At 40.2% G+C, this 21,428-nt stretch overlaps 1 protein-coding gene across 2 annotated transcripts in view; it reads right to left on the bottom strand.

Annotated features, from left to right (window-relative positions):
- Positions 1-21,126, bottom strand: part of cdkal1 (CDK5 regulatory subunit associated protein 1-like 1) — a 231,923-nt gene extending 210,797 nt beyond the window's left edge. Inside the window, exons 1-4 of one of the 2 annotated variants that reach the window (XM_034127949.1) lie at positions 20,994-21,126; positions 19,934-20,053; positions 19,328-19,491; positions 15,317-15,429 (exon numbers count right to left, since the gene is read on the bottom strand). In XM_034127949.1, coding sequence (XP_033983840.1) covers positions 15,317-15,429; positions 19,328-19,485 — 271 coding nt within the window. In that variant the 5' untranslated portion in view covers positions 19,486-19,491; positions 19,934-20,053; positions 20,994-21,126. The remainder of the gene's footprint in view (positions 1-15,316; positions 15,430-19,327; positions 19,492-19,933; positions 20,054-20,993) is intronic. The other variant, XM_034127948.1, reaches the window with a different exon arrangement.
- Positions 21,127-21,428: the final 302 nt, after the last annotated feature.

Here is a 21,428-nt window from a genome sequence, read left to right as displayed (position 1 = left end):
CTGCAGCAAAAGTAAGAGTAAAAGAGTAGTTTATGGATCCATCTTATTCAAAAAAGAGAGGGGGAACGGCTAGATGTAGCAAATGAATCATGAGGAAACACATTGTGCACGCACAACACAGCTTAGTGGACCACCTTGTTCCGTTGGCAAAGTCTACTGAAGTTACATGCATCACTGGCACACGCACAAAAACCACACTACGTCGCCACGTGCAGTTCCACCGTGTTAGAAATACTAGCAAACACTTTAATGCTTTTATTCGAAACCCAGCGTTGCCCTGAACACTTCACCTGATTTCTCTACCTGCTATGCCACCACATTTAAAATGTGTTTATTAGTACAAATAGTTTTACAGTGTTTGAGTGGCTTTACTAGCCAGTGGTCTGTTTTTAAGCTTCTGCTTCTAGGGGTCTTAGTAATTGAGCAACCAAGCAAAATAAATCTTAATCAGAAGAGTAATGTTAATAAACACAAGGATATTCCAAATAAAGACCAACATACATAAGTCAAACAATGTTGCTAAATGCAACCTTTTGGATATTTATTAGATGTTTCCACTTACATCAAATGAATGATATTTATACCTTTTCTTTACTATAATATATATTAGGAAACTGCTAAGCCTCATAAAATGCACATTGTCAAACCAGCTTTATATTTTAACAATTTATTCAAATCTGATTTATGGAAAGTGCATGCTTGCATGTCTGCCTCATGCATCCCAGCATGAATACATTAGCTAGGTGGGGTGGACAGAAAGCTACATTTGCCTCTTAATTAATAAATCATTACAAAATGAAACAATTTATGGTGTTTTCCATTGTAAATAATGTATGTGTTTGTTCAAAGTGTTAAAAAGTCAGTTTTTTCCTTGAACAAAAACAATATAAAACTAAAATAACAGGACAAAAGCAAGGAAGATCTACAGCATAAACAAAAATAATACACCTCAAAAAGTGGCAAGGAAATGAGCAGGGGTGGGGGCTGCACACACGCTGAAGAACACACTGCCTCTTCCTCCAACAAATTCCCTTGAAAACAGATGGCATCAAAATTATCTGATTTCCTGTCACTGTCTTTTTATATGCAAATGTAGCTCCTCCACACATCCAAGTCTCTTTAATCAGATATCAGGTCAAAGAAGTTCAATCAAGCTGAGACAATCATGCTGCCAGCATATTACAATACACTGAGACAGGTAGAAAGAAATGTATCAACACGCTTAGCGCTATGAATCTCAGGCAAGGTGTTGTGGGTGATGTTGCTTTCAGCATTTGCACATTTGAAAAAGTGTTTCTTCAACACTGCATTGTTGCAGCTAAATATTTAGTACCATTACATATTTTTCTTTCATCATATTGACTTCATTGTTAATATTTGCTAGCAGTCATTCTGTCACTCCAACAGCATTGTCAATGTAGGAGCCCCAAGGCTTTCTGCTCTACTTCACCCATTTGCTGAAATAAGCCAAAAGTAAAGTGGATAATTTGAGATTTCTTGTAGTGGGTTCACATAGTAAATATTTGGCAAAGTGAAGGCAGTAACTAAGCACAAAAGAAATCGATAGGATCAGAAAACTACAGCCTTTAATAATGTGTAGGCCTGTTTGTAGCAACAATGCTAACAGCTGAAGCAGATATGTGTGGGGCTGTGAACTCACTAATCATGCGTGCATCTCCTAGAGCAAAAACATGTATATATAACAAAAATTAAAAGGCCACCCATTCTCTCTTTTTGAATTTCTTATGTTTATAGTTTGAGGGGAAATAAAATATATTTACATTATTTAATTTATAGACTCAGAATACCTAGCCATGACAGATATTTGACCACAAAACTGGCAAACTTAAGTTCATAAATATAACGGCTTGTCATAACAGCCCTGAACAACCATTGATCAACTATCAGCAAGAGACTCATGATGACAAGAGTAGACCCATTCTAACCACATCTGTTAAATAAATTGAACACATAAAAAACAATAAGGCTGAACATCCATACACACACGCACATATATAGAAGTCAGCAGGGGCCTTCTGAGGACAGATTGGTCGAGTTCATCCTTTGAAAACCACACTTGGACACACATACTGAGACAAGAAAACGCACACACCACAAACACAGTCATCATCAGATCAGATATCAAAAGGCAGTGTTTGTCTGAAAGATTAGAAGAGCCATCTGTCTGCCATGTGGAAAGCCTCGGATTATCAATGAACTTCACACACTCCTGTATGTGCATGTATCTGTGCGTTTGTCTGTTTGATCCAGCAACTGAGTATGGAGTATATATAATTGCAAAATTAGTGAGACGGAAACAGAGAATAATTAACTAAAAGTCACAATAAGGATAACCACTTCAACTTTGGGTGATCTTATCTGTTTATTTTAGACTGAAATCCACCAAGCATTGCTCCATACTTCGGGGCACGGCGCAATACTGAAGAAAAATACATCGACACACACACACACACACACACACACACACACACACACACACACACACACACACACACACACACACACACACACACACACACACACACACACACACACACACACACACACACACACACACACACACACACACCACACACACACACACACACACACACACACACACACACACACACACACACACACACACACACACACACACACACACACACACACACACACACACACAACACACACACACACACACACACACACACACACACACACACACACACACACACCACACACACACACACACACACACACACACACACACACACACACACACACACACACACACACACACACACACACACACACACACACACACACACACACACACACACACACACACACACACACACACACACACACACACACACACACAACACGGAATGACTTGTGGCCACAGTTAATGCTTAATCAATACACAGCTATTGATCTCGGCCCAGGCTTAACATAACCTGTATTTACTGTTATATTTCTCTTGTATAGATCTTTACTGTGAGTATAAACCCAGGATAAGAGCGGGGGGTAAGAATGCATAAGAGCGAACGACTCAAAGAAAGAAGAGTCAGAAAATCTAGGTGACCAAAAGTGTTTGTGCATAGAAACTACTATCTATTCAAACACCCTTTCAAGCAAGTTTAAGCTCAATTATTACTTGTCTACACGCTTGCCTTGCAGAGTGGACAGCAGACAAGCTATCAGAGCCTATACCCTGTGGATGACCACACACAGACAGTGCTTATATTAATTCACACTTTCTCTCTGGTCAAGCACAGGTTTTACTGATGCTTCCAAGTCATCTTTTCTGCTTGGTGATCAAGGTTACTTTGTCCGACAATGATTCAAATCATCCGCAGCTTTTAAATCCACTTTATTTAATATCTGTGCTCTCACATGGAAATCAAGCACATAGCTGATTCATTTACATGTATGAAGGAGAGATCAGACAGAGAAACATGTAGAATAAATGTATTACAAAGGATAGAAGTGCACACACACCCAAGCACGCACAACCCCACTGTTCTTTTAAAATAGTTGTCCTGAATTCTATAACCAACCTATTTATTCCCTAATAACTTTGTTTACATTTCTGATTGTCCCAAAAAAACTCAGGAATTCATAGAGCACACAAATACTCCTGCTCACAGATCTTTTCTCCACTCAAAGGTAGCCAGAGCTTTCTTTTCAGCAGGTGGCCTCATATGAACGCACACAACAATACAGGTCACCCCTGCTTTCCATTTCAGCGGGTGGTCAGTGAGTAATGGCCCTGATGGCTGAACATTGAACACTCAGACGGAAAGCAGGGGTTATCTTCCAAAACAACCCAAAAAAGGGTCAAACAGAACGGAGGGAGTGAGAAAAACCTCAGAGGGAGCCTTGAAAAGTAATTTACTACATGTCCTTGACAGCCCAACTCTCGATTTCTTAGCTTTTTATCCATGTCACTCATACACTTTCTCCACCCACACCAACAGTCATGGCGAGCCACGTTAATTACAAATGTCTTTCAAGCTTTCATTTCCTCTTCATGAGGGAAATTACATTTGTTTTCCTTCTTTAGTCAAGATGACAGGGAAAACAAAGGAACCTTTTGAAGTCAGAAAGACTAAAAAGTCTCTTTCAGCTTGTAAAAGAAACAGACAAGCTAATTATTCCAAAAGTGAGAAGCAACAATGCGTTGAGATCATATTGCTTTGGTCTTTTTAGCTTTACTGTCAAGGATTCAGACACAATGTTGCACTGTTTGTCCTTCAAGTGAGAAAAGCTAAATGAGTCCCTGCATCACTCGACTTAATAAATGAATAATGTAATGTAAAAAAATTGACCTTTTGAAATTAGAACAGTTTGTGGTGTCAAATTCTGTGAATATAACTCAATTTGTCCTATGGAGCTCCTAATATACCCGATGTTTGCTGTGTCTTATATTTGTCGCATCATCTTTCAAAGAAACTACATAGACTGAGGTTGAGAAACAGCTTGAGGGGGTGACCGAATAATGTTATATCACAGTGAACAGAGGACAATAAGTGGACAGTATACACATACACAAAACCATTTGATATGCCTTACAAAACAACCAGTGGATAAGATAATATGTTTCCAAACATCCAAACATTAGCAGAAGTGGCACTGGTAGTTCAGTCTGATTGGGGCTGCAGAGTGGCCTTTATGAGGTTCACGGAAGCACCTGACTGTCATTGCATCATTGAATAGTAACAGCAGCCGTTTAAAAAAAAAGAAATCATTTATTTAGAACGCTCTTGCATGTTTATAGTTCCCGCACAGTGTGAAAGCAACCTTAGGGACCATTTTCAACCACAGATCTTGTGCATTTGCAAGTATGTAAAGGTCCCCTATTATACAGTTTTTCATCAATATATTATAGGTCTCAGATATATAAAAAACATGTCTCTGAAGTGTTTGGCTCCAAATACCAAACAGATCATGCATTGTAGCATCCCATAATCCCCTCTGTTTCAGCCCTGTTTCAAAAGTGCTGATTCTCTGTCTGTTACTTCAGATGAAAATAAGGAGCCACTCCCCACGCCCCTCTGAGAGATATTTGGTTAAAGATAACACAATGGTGCTCTAGGAGGAGATTCAGGTGATAAGGTGGGGGGTGTTACCTTGGTTGGTGATTGGCCAATCACCAACCAAGGTAACATCGTATGACATCGTAAAGTGGCCAAAATCTGATCAGCTCATTTTCAGACAGGTTTTTATATAAATGGATCAGGACAAAAAGAGAGCGAACCCTTTTTCCTGAAACTTTCAGAATCTCTTTACACAGAGGGGACACAGGTTTATGCATAAAAGACATGAAAAAGTGGATTTTGCATAATAGGTGACCTTTAAAAGCAGAACAAGTGTTATTTGAGTCTTGAAATAAGGGTAATGGAGGGTGGGTTACCTGCAACATACTGTAGAACCTAAAGCTTCCCAACATATCCACGGGGATGTTACGTTTCCCACTGAGCAGTTGCGATGCTGGGGGTTGAAATGCCCTGTTTAATAGCACCCTTTTGGACGTAAAGGAAAGCATGACTCCTTTTTTTCCTATGCATTGTAGACACGTTGGTCTGAGATTTGAACTGTCAATGGGTCCATCATTATCTTTAATGTTCAATATCATTAGGCCACTTCTTCCTACTTTGATTTAAGGCTCAGTTCTTTGGATGTGAGCAAAACCTGGCTTCATCCCTTTTTCAGACTACCTCCTATCTTTGTTTCTTGGTCCCTCCCTCCCTCCCTCAATCCCCTCCACCCCCAAGCCTTCCACTCGGCTCTCGCCTTATTCCATTACTCGCATCCCATCCATGATATTCCCATTATATCCCTTCAGGGTATTTCCAATCCCTATGGAATGTGGACGGTATTCCTGGGATAACAGGGGGTTGACTGGCTGGCTGGCTGGCTTGTGCTGGGAATAGGGAATATGTTTCCGTCCTCTTGAGGGAAGCAGCAAAGGAAACTCCTATCATGCTTCTTCCTTCATTTACATCTAGCTTTCTTCATCACAGAAATTAAAATGCTACTAAGCAATGACTGAACAGAGAGACGACTGAAACACTGGCTCTTTTCACACATTCGTATTCCACTCTTATCTCTCCTACTTCTTTCTGATTTGAGAAACAAAAATGGGATCGCCAACATTCGGGGAATCAATTTCTTCAGTTTTTGATATTGCTCACAGGAGTGGTCTGTCATTCAGTCGATTGCAATTCACTTTTTCTTGCTCCCCAACCTGAAGTTTGGGAAGTGCTATTTGCAATAAGGGAGGTGCTATTTGCAATAAGGGAGATCCTCCTTCCTATCCTAATCCATGAAGTCCCTTACTAACACTACTGAGCATCTCGCGTTAGACAGACACCAGTAATTCCTTTTTTTTCAAAATAGGGATTGACCGATGTTTGTTTTAGGTCTAATTATTAGTAATAAAGAACTCTGATAATGCGCATTGTCAGAAATATGCCTGTATCCTTACTGTTCTGCATTTGTATAAACTATAATAAGCTGGTAAAACATTACTGTCAGAACAGAAAGAGGTTTGCATGACAGGCAAAGGAGCATAGTTGATCATTATTTTAACGGCAAACCGAAGAAAAATAAACAATTCCAATTATCCATCAAAACAATAATTGGCCAGTCCGATAACCGGTAGAAACTTGGATTCCATGCATTTACTTATTTCCCAATTGCTTGATTAGTAAGGTTGTTGGAAGACACTAATAAATCACTACGGGATTTAGTTGTTTTCTACGCCCGTGACAATTTCTTGCTGCAATGGTTGTTACCATCAGTTCAGTTTGTGATGCAGCCAAATTCCTTTCCCAAGAGCCATCAATGAATTAGATTGAGCACTGATCCCTCCCTTCCTTAAAGGGGACCTATCATGCAAAATGCACTTTTGTACGTCTTTTATACATGAATATGTGTCCCCGGTGTGTCAGGGAACTCACCAAGTGTCAGAAAACACAACCCTCTCTCTTTTCCTCCATACCCAAATCTCTAAAAACGGGGCTGCAACGGAGCTGATTATTATTTGAATTTTTCTGACGTCAGAAAAGGGGAGCTCCGCCTATATGGGCAACTCTCCACCTATCAGGGGAATGAGAGACCGCTCGAAAGCGCTGGAGACGCTGTAGTACATATGCCAGGCCTGTAAGTGGCGCTGTAGTCTGCCACAAAAGCAGAATCAGCCCTTGCAAAAACAGGGCTGGAAAAGAGCAAATAGAGCAAAATGAGGCATGGCTAAAATGCATGATCTGTTTGGTATTTTGAAAAAGAAACTTCACAGACATGTTTTATATAGGTATGGCCCTACAATATATGTTTCAAATATAGCATGATACGTCCACTTTAAGTTATCCCACTTTCTTTCTTTTCCCCATCCATAGTTCTCTCAAGGGAATCTTAAAGCACGGATGGCTTGGGTCCCTAATCCCATGGCCTCTAAATGGTTACTGGGTGCTGCCTACACGTGGGTCACCTTGTAGGATCACTAAAACACACCCACACCGGGCTTGAGATCACTCTAATCTCCTGGCCTCTAAATGGTTACACTTGACTGCCTGGACTCATGAGTCTATTTGTGGGACCTAAGAAAATTCAAAGCATTGGAAACTGTGTATCTCTGCGAGTGTGTGTGCAAGTTTGTATGAGCTGGGAAAGGGTTAGCCCATTATCCTCTTAAAAGTATTGCTCTTTTGCTCCGCTTAAGGCATACAGAAACACAAATATTTAATTGATAGTTGTACTCCAGAATGTAATGTGTTTTCCATGTCAATAATACAAGTAGTAAATGAGACAAAGGTAAATGTTATTCACTCGTTCTAATAAGAACAAAAAGACACCCGTTTATATGACAACCACAAATATGCAAAAATGGTTAACCCCCTTGTCACATGCTAACTATTTACATATCCATATTTCAATTTTAACAGCCTGTCTACCTGCCAAATGTCTGCTCTGAACTTGAGGGTATTACATCTAATAGGCTATATTTAATTGTGGATGCATTGATACAAATGTATTTATTTTGTCTCTATTTCTAATCCCATGTATATTTGAGTTTCAGCTTTAGTTCCTTTTTCTTTTTTTTACATCAATTTAACTTCATATTGAATCGTATCTATTACTGCCAACTATTTGCTTAACCTCCTTTTGCCTTTCCTTACGTCTCTCATGTCATCTCTAATAGCTAAAAACACCTCCCTCTTATCCTTTCTCGACTCCATTATCCCTCCATCTCTCCCTTTCTGCATATTTAGTCTAGTCTAGTTAGTTTTTCCTCGCACCATATTCCCCTCCCTGTTCGCCTCCCTTTTTCCAACCGTCGCTTTGGCTGATTTTGGCATCAAGTGCATCTGTATCTCTGGGCTGTACCCTTCATCGCAGCGCCCTCCTCCCTTCCCTGCTGACTCTTCCTCTCATCGTTCCTTACACAGCTTTCCCCTTCTCTCTTTTTCAACCCTTTGCCTCTCTCAATCAGCAAAGTGTCTGACACACGTAGTTGTTAGATAGAGGAAAGACGGAGAAAGCACTGAGTCTCTCACACACATACGCACACCAGACGATATGTCTAGTGTTGCAGAATGAGGGCTGTCGAAAACTGAAATGTCTCTCGCACACTTTCTCTATATAAAATCAATTCCAACCACATCTGCAACTGCGTGTGAGAAGAGCACATCTGTGTGTGTGCTGAATGTCTGTGCTAACGTGTGTAAGCGTGTGTGTGAGAGGTGGAGTCAGAGAGAACATTGTAAGTTTTCATTGGCTATAACATTGCGGCGTGTAATGTTGCGTAGCCCATATTCAGCCAATCAGAAGGTCCTCACACATTCCGTTTTATGAATGAGATGGCATGTATGCGAGACACACACACTCGGAGTGAAAATACTCTCCAGTGATGTAATAGAATCACATAGAGCAGTAGAAGCGCTCGAAACTTGAATGCAGTATGAGCACAATCACAACTGTTCAACAATACTTCAGTCTACATTTCTAAATATTGTCAACTGCAAATCTCTTGAAAATGTATATAAAAATTTGAAAAACTAAGGACCTGTAAAATGCAAGTTTTTCAAATGACAGTTTATGTATATCTACAAATATGCCCAATATTTTTCTTCATGCCATGTAACATGCATACATTGACAATTGCTTCATTTGAAATGGAAAAAAAATTGGTAAAGGCTGATAATCCATTTGGCTATCTGTCAAAGACATTGCCGCATTTCAAATCAATTATTTCAAAGCAAGTTCATTGTCATGATAGGCACAGTGAAATTACATTGTTTGTGACAACATTGCCCATTTCTATGCTCAGCAACACCTGTAATACTTGCTCATCAAAAAAGCCCCTGTATCATTTCATCAAAACAGCTCACACCCTCTCTCTGGAACCCATATCCTCCAACCGTCTGTGTCCAAACCAGGAACTGAGAACGCCTAATTTGGCTGACATTGTGTACTAGGGAGTAATTTTGCCTAACCGGTATGTAAAATCATAACTGAAGTGCTGTGTGTGCGGCTGGCTGGCAGAGAGGACACTGGGAGGGAAGGAGAGCAGCCAAAAACAATCAAAATATCCTGGTGTGACTTTCCATGAGGGGTGTGTGAGTGTGTGGTTGAGCACATGCACGTGAACGCACCCATATGCGAGTTTACACGCCTTTCTATGAAGTCACCATTTGGCACATTGCTCTGCTGCTCAAAGTTGTTTCCTTTCATCATCATGGGTAAACACTGCCCTCTTTAGTTGTTAGGAGGAAGTGAGGATGAGCCACGCTTAGCAAGTACATGCAGTCTAACAAGTGTGGAGACAATGAAAGCAGAGAGGAGATTGATCTTGTTTCATTGTAGTAAAACAGCACAAGACAAAAATTCAAAAGGGAAGGGGCTGACAGTATCTTTTCAAGTTGTTCAGAATTTTAAATAACCAAGATATTTTATGACTGAATAAATGTACTGTCTGCTTAGTGATCAACCCAACTGGCAAGCAACAGGAGTTTAAACATTACATGTCGCCGTAAAAGAAAGAAAGTCACAACTTTTAGAACTATGAATGAGAATACAGAGTGTTTTTCAGAAGGATGACCTCATCCTAGTATTGCAAAGATGTTTTCTTTCAACAAAAAGCTCTTCCAACCAGCCAAGGCTGCCACCTAGAGGCCACCACAAGTACTGCTACTACAGCTTACACAAGGTGATGTCATAGTTTAAGAAAGAAAAGAGAGAAAGAGTTTGCGAGGGAGATTGAAGAGGGACAGGGGAGGGCAGGGAGTGTGAATGAGAGTAAGCAGTAAAGCAGAAAGGATGATGTCATTTTTTCAGAGCACTACAAGCAGACCAAACTCCTTCATTAAACACTGCGGATCAACACTGCGGATATGGATAACACGCTACAGAGGTATTGGTCTGATATCCACATGAGATCATATGAAGGACATGACATTCTGACTCACAAAAGATAATGTTACACCTGCTCTATGTCCTTCTGTTCTGTTGGCCAAAGACTAAACACTACATCCTTCACGAGCCCAGTTCAGACCTTGTCATTCCAGACTATTCCACTCTCTTCAAAGCATTCTCAACAATTTCATGCCATTCTAGACAATTGCATTGCATTCTATACTATACCATTCAAAACAATGACCGCCTCTCCCGAGTGTAATCTCACATGATTCTGGCCATGACAAGCAATTTATCCTTCCAACAACCTCACAGTGAAAAACAATAGGTGAAGATACATGCACCCTAAGAGGGAGAGGGGGAGATGGAAAGAAAAACCAATAAGTGATGCAGGACGAAACTGTAGAAAAGACCAGAAAGCAAACAAAGGGGAAAGACACAGATAAAAAGTAGAGAGAGGAAGAAAGAAACCAAACTAATCCTTTAGCTTTAGCGGTGAGACATTGACCTTTAAAGTACTTTGTGGAGAGGGGAGTGAGAGAGAAAGAGACAACAAGGCTGAAGGAGGGAGAGAGACAGGGAGAGGTTTCTGAAGCTTCATCTGTGAAAGGTGTAGGCATCTCTCAGCTACATGCTGGAGTAAAACCATATTAATCGAAGTGGTAGATAAGAGGGGACTGTTCCTTTGCTAAGCTTTTACATGAAGGAAACACACAGCCAGTGAAACATACACTCAACTAATAAAAACTGTTTGCTTGTGAGGGTATGTAATTAGTAAACATTTACATACCTAGCCCTAATTTTAACCTTGTCAACAGTAGTCATGTTTTTATGACTTTGCAACACACACACACACACACACACACACACACACACACACACACACACACACACACACACACACACACACACACACACACACACACACACACACACACACACACACACACACACACACAACACACACACACACACACACACACACACACACACACACACACACACACACACACACACACACACACACACACCACACACACACACACACACACACACACACACACACACACACACACACACACACACACACACACACACCACACACACACACACACACACACACACACACACACACACACACACACACACACACACACACACACACACACACACACACACACACACACACACACACACACACACACGTCACGTTAGCGTCTTTTTAAAAAAAAGTTATTCGGGGGGGAGGAGCTGCTGCCATGTAAGTAAGATGGCGGTAAGTGGAATCCAACATTCAATGTTTTTGGGAGGCCGTTGTTTATATTTGTGACTTTGATATACTGCTGCTACTCCCGTTAACTTCCATAAACTGACTACGCTCGCTCAACTTCTCTCTCGCTCGCTCTACACATGCAGAGTACATCTGCATTTTTGACGTGTGTGATTAATGTCCCCCTATGGCTGTTGAGACCGCAGTGAGAGAGAAACGCCGGAGGGGTTAATATTAATACCCGACTAATGACACACAACCTGGTACTAGAACTTCCTCTCTTTATGGCTGAATTTTATTAACACAACATTTCACACACACATATAGACAAAAACATGTTTACAGGGTAACCAGCTATAGCGACATGCAGTCACAATGTTCCCTTGTTGTTTTCCACTGCGCTTTCTCAACTGAACCCACATCAGCAATTCACTCATTAAGGTTTAGGTTATGGTAAAGATACAAGGTTAGGCTGGTTCTCAGTGGACTTTTGAGGATAGGGGACAAATTCCACCTGGTTCAAAAGGATAGGCAAACTCCATACATTGTCCAAAATGTGTTAAAACTCTGTTTAAACGAATATAGTGCTTTGTAAAGTGTGTTGAGGCCAGCAGACAGCCTGAGAAGCTTAATTCAGAGCATATCAAATTCTCCCTCTGGAATAACACAAAAGGTAGTTTACTTAAAGAGCAAGACTGCCCCCTTGTGTTAAATAATGATACTACCATTTCAGATGTTCATTTTGATACCTTCAATCCATCTGACTAAAACACAGCCACCATTCTTAGTATTAGTAGTTTGTAACTATTATTAAATATTAGAAGTAGCATATGACAATTATTGTAATTAATTCCGCAAAGGAGGATGTAGACTTAACACAAAAAGTAAGGAAATCTTTGTTTGGTTGATTATTTATTTGTTGTAACAATGCTTCTTGGCAATTAATCTTATACCGTTTTGCCAATAAATCTTATACCGATTGAAAGCCTGTTTTCTTACCTTTCAAATGGTGCCACATTTGTGAGGAACAAGCTTTTGTGGGATGAGCAGCAGAGCTGAGTGGGTGGGTTTCCGCCCATGAAAAATGTGAAAAATCTCCTCTGCCGATGCCAAACAGCAGCCAATCTCCGGTCTCGTACGGCTGCCATGACTGCCCTTCACCTTCAGGCCCACTTGCACTGGAGCCTCAACATGTGGAGGAACATTATGTTCAGCGATGAGTCCAGATTCTGCCTACGGCACATGGATTGTAGGATCACAGTGTGGAGAGGACGCGGAGAACGCTTTGCTGATTGCTGCACCGATAGAGTAAGAGAGGAGAGGATGGGATGGCCTGCAGTCCTGATCTCAACCCCATTGAACACTTTTGGGATCAACTTGGCCCTGCATTTAGCTATTATGCCCCGACAATCTGGAACAAACAACCCAAATCATGCACGTCCGCAGAAACGCTTACTATTGCCGCTGCTTTTAATTGAGCTGCTCATATTCGCACTACAGTATGCCTTTTAAACAGGTATTGTATACCTGTGGTGTTTATTTTTAGTATTTTATTATCTTTGCTTTGTAATGCCTGTTGTAAAATGCCATTATATAATGTGTTTTTACTGTATTTATTCCTAAAAAGTATTTTAATTTGTTTTGTAAAGCACTTTGAATTGTCGCGTACAGAAAAGTGCTATATAAATAAACTTGCCTTGCCTTGCCTTGCTGTCCGTGCCAGAGTGACCAACACAACCACGTTGGCTGACTTTGGACAAATGCTGGTTGAAAAATGGGATGCCAACCCACAGCAGTGTGTGAGCAGGCTGGTGACCAGCATGAGGAGGAGAGACTGTCGTGGCTGTGTTTGGTTCTTCCACACGCTACTGAGGCTGCTTGTTAATAAATAATAATAATAATAAATAAATTGTTGCCAATATGTCTCGATTCATCCGACTTCAATCATCCAATCCACCAAACATCACCAAACAAGAGTCAACAGCAAAAAAACGCTGTTTGGCATCGGCAGAGGAGATTTGTCACATTTTCATGGGCGCAACCCACTTACTCAGCTCTGCTGCTCTTCCCACAAATGCATGTTCCTCACAAATGTAGCATCATTTGAAAGGTAAGAAAACGGTATAAGATATATTGCCAAAAAGCATTGATACAACAAAGAAATAATCTACCTAACACAAATGTCCTTACTTTTTGTATTAAAGTGGACCTATCATGCTATATTTAAATGATATATTGTAGGGCCATACCTATATAAGGTATATTTATACGTTTCTGTTTTCAAAATACCAAACAGATCATGCATTTTAGCCATGCCTCATTTCGCTCTATTTGCTGTTTGCTGTCTACGGGTCTGATTTTGCTGACCATGCCCCCCTGCAGGAGAGGGTAGCCGTGCTCTGATCAGCTGCTGTGCTGTCAGAAGAGGGGGAGAAAAAGAGATCTCCGTCCTCCGTGTTTTATTATATAGAGTCGTTATTCATTTGTTTTAAAGCTCAATAAATAACAAAGAAGACCTTTGACCGGCACTTTTCTAATTTTGTCCGGAAGATTTAAACTTTAACGGACATCTTGACCGGCGAAAGAAACTGAAACTGAAACTCTGCCGCACGGTCCCCTCGTTCCTTGGAAGAGGCGGAGAGGTGGGTGTTTGTCATCTGCTGGTGGACTAACCGGAAAGAATTACAGTGCTTGCCTCGACGGGGAGGGATTGCATTGAATTAAAGCAGCGGGAGCAAACGCTTGCCTCGGGGAGGGAGAAAAAAAGCCACAGCGGAGAATAAACAGAAGGGTAACCATGGTAACTATGGGCGGGAAGTCTTCTTCGCTGCTTTTGTGGCAGACTACAGCGCCACTTACAGGCCTGGCATATGTACTACAGCGTCTCCAGCGCTTTCGAGCGGCAATGGCCGGCCGTGGCCCAACCCCACATTCCCCTGATAGGTGGAGAGTTGGCCCAATAGCCGTAGCACCACTTCTGTGACGACATAGAAGTGTTCAAATCTGGATCAGTCTGTATCAGATCCGTTGCAGCCCCTTTTTTAGAGATTTGGGTATGGAGGAAAATAGAGAGGGTTGTGTTTTCTGACACTTGGTGAGTTCCCTGGAACACCGGGGACACATATTCATGTATAAAAGACGTACAAAAGTGCATTTTGCATGATAGGTCCCCTTTAAGTTTATTATCAACTAATGGTGCGATTTTCATGCAGATGAAAGACCCAATGCATTTTGAAGAGGATCTTAATCAGAGGGCAAATACCAACATTATGGAAACTGCAGTGGGGAACATCTGCACTCTTCAAATGCTTGAAGAAGAAGAAGAAGATACAACTTATTGTCATTACGTAGTATAGGTACTATGTAACGAAACGGTTTCTCTACATTTGACCCATCCTAGGAGCAGTGGGCTGCCATTATGTACATAATGTATAGCAGTATAGGGAACGATGCCTTGCTCAGGGACACCTCGGCAGCACTTGGTCTTTCCGGGACTTGAACTGGTGACCTTCCAGTTGCCAAGCCAAGTCCCTATGGACTTCGCCACCACCGCCCTCTGTATTGTTATGAAATGACCCTAGTCAATGGAGTTAATACAAACCATGATAATTAATTATCTCTTACCAGTCATCTTGTATCCGCTGGCAGCTAACTGTCCGGCCATGTACTCTCCATCCGAGTTGTTATGACTGCAGCCCCACGTTTTCATCCAGATTTTTTGGGTGCCAGGGATTAAACTGAAAAATGAATTACAATTTTTTTTTAAATTCCTTACACGATTTGTGGAAAAAAAAAAATAATAATAATCAACTGCATATCCTAACCAAGTGTTCTGTCACGAATCTGCCATAAAAGCCATGATCAAAACATTTACTCAGTTTTAAAAAAGGGACAGACTGTAAGGGCAATTTCAAACCTAACATGTTTTATTTAGGTTAGTGCGCAAAAAACAAACTCAGACTAAACAAACAGACAGACTGCTTCCAAGCGGGACCTGGAGTGGTCCATTTGTAGTATAAATGATTTGGTGATAATGTACTGTATATAATATGATATTAAATATTTCACCTGATAAATAAGAATGAGAACACTAGTGAAAAAGACCTTGTGTCATAAAACTTTTTTCCAATGACCTCTGTAATATTTCTAATTATGCAGTGGCAATCAAAATTATTCAACCCCAATTGCACATTAGGTTTATTGGCAAAATATACAATTTCTCAGCTGTTTGTAATAAACAAATTACACAAGGACTGTTTAAGTAGTTCAATCTCAATCTCGAGTACGCTTGCTTGGTAGCACATGTCTTCCGAGTCACTTGCTTCAGAAGCGAGGCAAGAATACTTCCTGGCATTCGGAAAACAAAGAGTGGAACAGGCTAGCAAGTGTGCAGGTGTGCGTCATATGAGAGGCCCCGCCTTACATCTTCCACCACAGATTTGGGGAAATTGGTCCGTGCGCAAAGCATTGTGGGGATTTTAAGACCGCGGAGTCTACACATGTGCAGCCTCGAAATTTCTCCAAACGAAGTACGCCGGGCTCGGTAGAATTCCAAGTATGCTGGACATTGGAACAGTACTTCGGTGGCACTCGATGACGTAGTATGCTTGAAATAGTGGCTCTGGAGCAGCTTTACTCGACATTGAGAAACACCCCCTGTCTCAACCACACTCGGTGCAACTAATCAAGGGCTTCATTAGATCAGGTGTGCTTAAGATGGAACACATAAATACCTGTTCTGGCTAGAGGTTTGTTGAGTGACGTTTGATTGCATGTTAGAAATATGGCTAAGTCAAAATAAGTGTTCAAAAAGTTCAGAGAAGAGATCATTACCTTGCACAAACAAGGAAAAGGATACAAAAAGATAGTCAAAGCACTGAATGTTCCTAGAGATACAGTTGGAAGTAGGGATGCTCCGATCGATCGGCCGCCGATCGTTATCGGCCGATATTCACTCTGAAGTGTGATTGGTGCTCTCTATAAAGGCCGATCAGGAGATCAGATCATCAGATGACGTAAAATACATGACACTTTTCTCTGTGCGCGGCAAAACAAGGTGTCCGATTAAGACAATAAAATAGCCGTATGCAACGTGTGTGTGAAGCAGAAATCCTGCAGCTCCGCCCGCTGTGACGGACCAGTGAGCGGAGCAAAACACACACTTCAAGTTAGACCTAACACACTTAGCTATTTTATCTACCTCTGGAACTAGCTAAACTCGTTATAAATATGTTTATTCTTCACTGTCGGGTCACTCATTACTGGATCAGTGAGCTGCATGAGATACAGACGGGCTGTCAGGAGAGGGAGAGAGGGAGAGAGGAAAACAGAGCGCTTCCACTCATTTCTCCCGTGTTATTATCCAAAGTTAATGTAAACTTGAATAATGTACATAATTTGAATGTAATAATTATGTTGTTTGTGGAAGCGCATCATTTATTGAAAAATTAATCTGAACTTTTCGATCCGTTATATATATATATATATATATATAAAAATGAGCCCCATTAACTGAGTTTTAAACCTCAGCATAGTCCGGTAATTACCGGCTAACGGAAACTCTGCTACACAATTCACAATACAACACTTTAAATGGAAGATCCCCATAGCCCCCACCCACCCTATGATCGGATCGGTATTGGCCGATTCTGATTCCGGTGATCGGCCCCAAAAACCCTGATTGGAGCATCCCTAATTGGAAGCATAGTTTGCAAGTTCAAACTTAAAGCAATAGTTGCTACACTACCTGGACTTGGCAGAAAGAGGAAGCTATCAGCCGCTGCTAGCAGATTCCTGAGGAGGCAAGAGGTAAAAAAAACCTTGAGTGACTTCAAAACACCTGCAGCAAGACTTGGTGGCAGCAGGCACACTGAAGGGCTCCATGCCCAGACTCCAAGACGTACACCACTACTAACCCAAAAAGCACAAGAAAAGTCGGCTCCAATAGGCTCAAAACCATATAAATATGCCACAGAAGTTTTGGAATACTGTTCTGTGGACCGATGAAACAAAACTGGAACTTTTCGGGAGATGGATCAGCAGTATGTCTGGAGGAAGAAGAATGAAGAATATGCTTTGCTGCTTCTGGCACTAGAAAGAACAGGACAATGATCCCAAGCATACCTCAAGTCCACCAAGGCTCGGTTTAAGAAGAAGAAATGGAAGAGTGGTTGTCACAGTCACCTGACTTGAACCTCATAGAAAATCTCTAGTGGGATTTGAAGAAGGCGGTTGCAAAACGCACACCCAAGAATATTACTGAACTGGAGGACATACAGGTATGCTGCAAAAGGCCTAACGGTTCTTCTGGAGGAAGATTGAGGTTGTGGTGGAACATTACGGGACATAATGTGTTGTTATGTAAGTGTGTGTGTGTGTGTGTGTGTGTGTGTGTGTGTGTGTGTGTGTGTGTGTGTGTGTTGCATGCAGCAGCCGCGTGTGTAAACTGCCCCGCCCCCTTACACACAGACGGGGGAGAGAGATCTCTCGTCTGGATTGGAAAGATCGAAAATGCATCATAGATGCATTTTGTAGTCTTATTGCATATTATAAACGGAGTTGGCAAAACTAAAACTGCAATATAATGTTTATTTAGCAATAATACATATGACATATATTTTTTAAATGTCTCTAGTACCGATAAAAAGACCGATAACGTCGGAGCTTAACGGTACCGCTGTCTTTAATAATTCCGCACCGGGGCCCGTTTAATACCGGGGCTCGGTACCCATCCCTAATCACACATGACAAAGAAGGAAATGTAAAGCGGTCGCAAACAACAATGGCGGACACAGACACTTTGCGAATGAGTTCTGCCTTTTGTAAGCTGAATTTATCAATAATTTGTCAATAAATATAGGTGAAAAACGTCACCTGTCTGTCGGACAATGGAAATATGTACTTGTCCGATATATTGTGAATAACACGTCCCGCACACTGTACTATTAGTTTCATTAAACTACTTAAACCGTTGTTATGGAATTTGTTTATTGCAAACAGCCTTTGAAATATTTTGCCAATAAACCTAATGTGCAATAGGGGTTGAATCATTTTCGTTGCACCTGTACATTTTTCTCTTCTTCTCTTACCTGTCAATCATTATTTTTGAAATGTGAGGTCCTGTGGTGATCATAACCAAATTAGATCAATCTATTATTTCCTCATGCAGTCTCTGTGTCACCAAAGAAGTTAAATAAAAACAAGGAGCAGTAAAGTACTGAATGAGTTAATGGATTATTTGTCACCAAGAGATCCATATAGCCCTGATCATGTAAGTTTGACAGTCACCATAACTGTCTAACTAATGACTTACGAGTCAGTCCACATGACTAAAAGACTATATAAAGTATTTTTCCTTTACCGGTTAAGTCAACCAAGCTTCTGGTGGAAAAGCAAAGTTACTGTCTATTACTTTAGTGTTAACACAAAATGATTGAAACATTATGTTCAACATATATTCAACATGAACCACAATACAGACTGGTTTTAAAACTTGCAGTTAATTGAAGTAGTCAATAAGGGAATTTAGCATTTACTTCCCCAATATCAGCCTAAAATATATTGTAAACTGGCAATAGATCACACTAAGGTCACACTCTAAACTACTGTGTGCACCACATCAAACATTTGACAAACCTATCAGTGTGCAGCTCCTCTTGGCTCAGAGGCTCTTTTTTCTTCCTGAACCTCGGCATGATGCTCTTTCTAGCAGACTGTCTCTCATGAGGTGTGGGATCGCTAGAGGACACCATGTCCTCAATGTCGTCAATCAGAGAGTCACAGGCGGACGGCATGATGCTCTGAAAATCAGATAGATACATAGTGAGCATAGCATTATTCTAGAAACTGTCTCTCATATGGTCAAGACCTATGAGCAGATGTGATAGGGACATTTAATTGCTCATGGATGTTAAAAAAGGCGTAGACTAACTATAATCAGCAATACATTTAATACAATAAACCACATTGATGTGTCGGAGTATGGCTAAATAATATAACAATTATTTTTGCTTTCTAGTCATTTTACAATTATGTTATCAATTAATGAATTGGACATTCAGTCACTAAAACATCAATAACGTGTAAAAAGCCCATCACAGTTTTCTGAAGACCAAAGTATGTTTTCTGACCATGTATTAAATATAATCAAGGAATAACAACATTTTCTTATTTAAAAAATTATAATTAACTATTTTGAAATAAGTATAACAAGTTCCAGATTGTTATACTTTAGATACATACCTATATGTAAGGTTTTGTGGAGAACGAGCTTTAAACTTCTTGGATAATGCCGTTTACAGTGATGTTAGGAGTCATTTCGATTGAGAGACATGTTAAAGTCATGACATTCCGTTTCTGAAACTGTAGACAATACATACATAAATGATTTATTCATACAGCATCCTGTGATTATTGGAGGAGGGCACCTGTGTCCACTGACGCAGCTGAGGTAATTAGGCTAACCCTATACAGACAGCTATACTAAGAAGTGACGTGGTCACTTACACCAACTTTAGCAAAGAGTTCACACGGTTTTTCCAATTCATATTTCTTAACCTGCTCTGCTAATTCGTACAACTTGCTTTGCTTTCTCTACACTGCAAAAACGTTTCATTATTTCAATGTATGAATTGAAAATGTGCAACAGAAAAACTACCAAGCTACATGAATGGCAGGTAATAAAAGGTAAATTAAAAAATATATTAGCTCGCTAGTAAATGCTAGGTCAAACAGCTCTGATACGGCAAACATATAACATTAAATACAATATGTACTTTGAAAGTCTTACAAGACAAATAGTGAAGATAAACTCACTTAAAAACCAAATTAAACTAGAGCTACTCCCTTACTTAGTCGTATAAACTGAATGTGGCTTTCTAACTAACTTATCAGTTAGCTAATATTTAACCCCCTATCCTAGCAGCTGCTGTTGACATAACTTAAAAAGCAACATAACTATAGGTAACGTTGACAGAACTAATCATGCATCTTATCTTATCACTACATTGATAAAGTAATAACTACGTGATATTAGAGTTCCTACCCAACTGATGTAATGTCGTGTTTACTTCGGACCTTTACCTGTAACCCAACCGCACGCGCAGGCTAGGTGATTAACGTTACAAATGAGAAACACGTGTGAAAAAGTATAATTTGACAGACACCTAGCAAGCTGTAGTCAAATGTGTAGTGTAACATGACAAGCTAGCTGTTAGCTTAGCCTGCCTCAGTAGCTAGCAACTACCCACGTGCCCTTATTGTGGACAGCCAGACCCTTTGAGATACCATATCAATATCTTACCTGTGCCGCAATGTGGTTCCAAGTTAAAATATATGCAAATTCTGAGGGTAGGAGGTCTAAGAAATAGAAAATTGTATTATTTACACCATCAAAACAGTTGTCACAACTCTCAGACCGCCATACTTTTGCGTAGTTACGGTGGGTAAAGAGGGACAAACTAGACACGTGCGAATTCAGTGGTATGGTTAAATGGTAAAAAATATATATATATATATTATATATATAATATATATATATATATTATATATATATTAGATATTATAGATATATATCTCTAGTATATAGATATATATATATATATATAGATAGATATAGTATAGATATTATATATATTATATTATATGATATATATATATATATATATATATATATATATATATATATATATATATATATTAATATTATGTACATATAATATATATATATATATATATA

This window comes from Trematomus bernacchii, unplaced genomic scaffold (genome assembly GCF_902827165.1).
Source record: "Trematomus bernacchii unplaced genomic scaffold, fTreBer1.1, whole genome shotgun sequence".
Taxonomy (NCBI): Eukaryota; Metazoa; Chordata; class Actinopteri; order Perciformes; family Nototheniidae; genus Trematomus; species Trematomus bernacchii.
The sequence above is the reverse complement of the archived record's forward strand: the minus strand, read 5'-3'. Positions and strand labels throughout refer to the sequence as shown.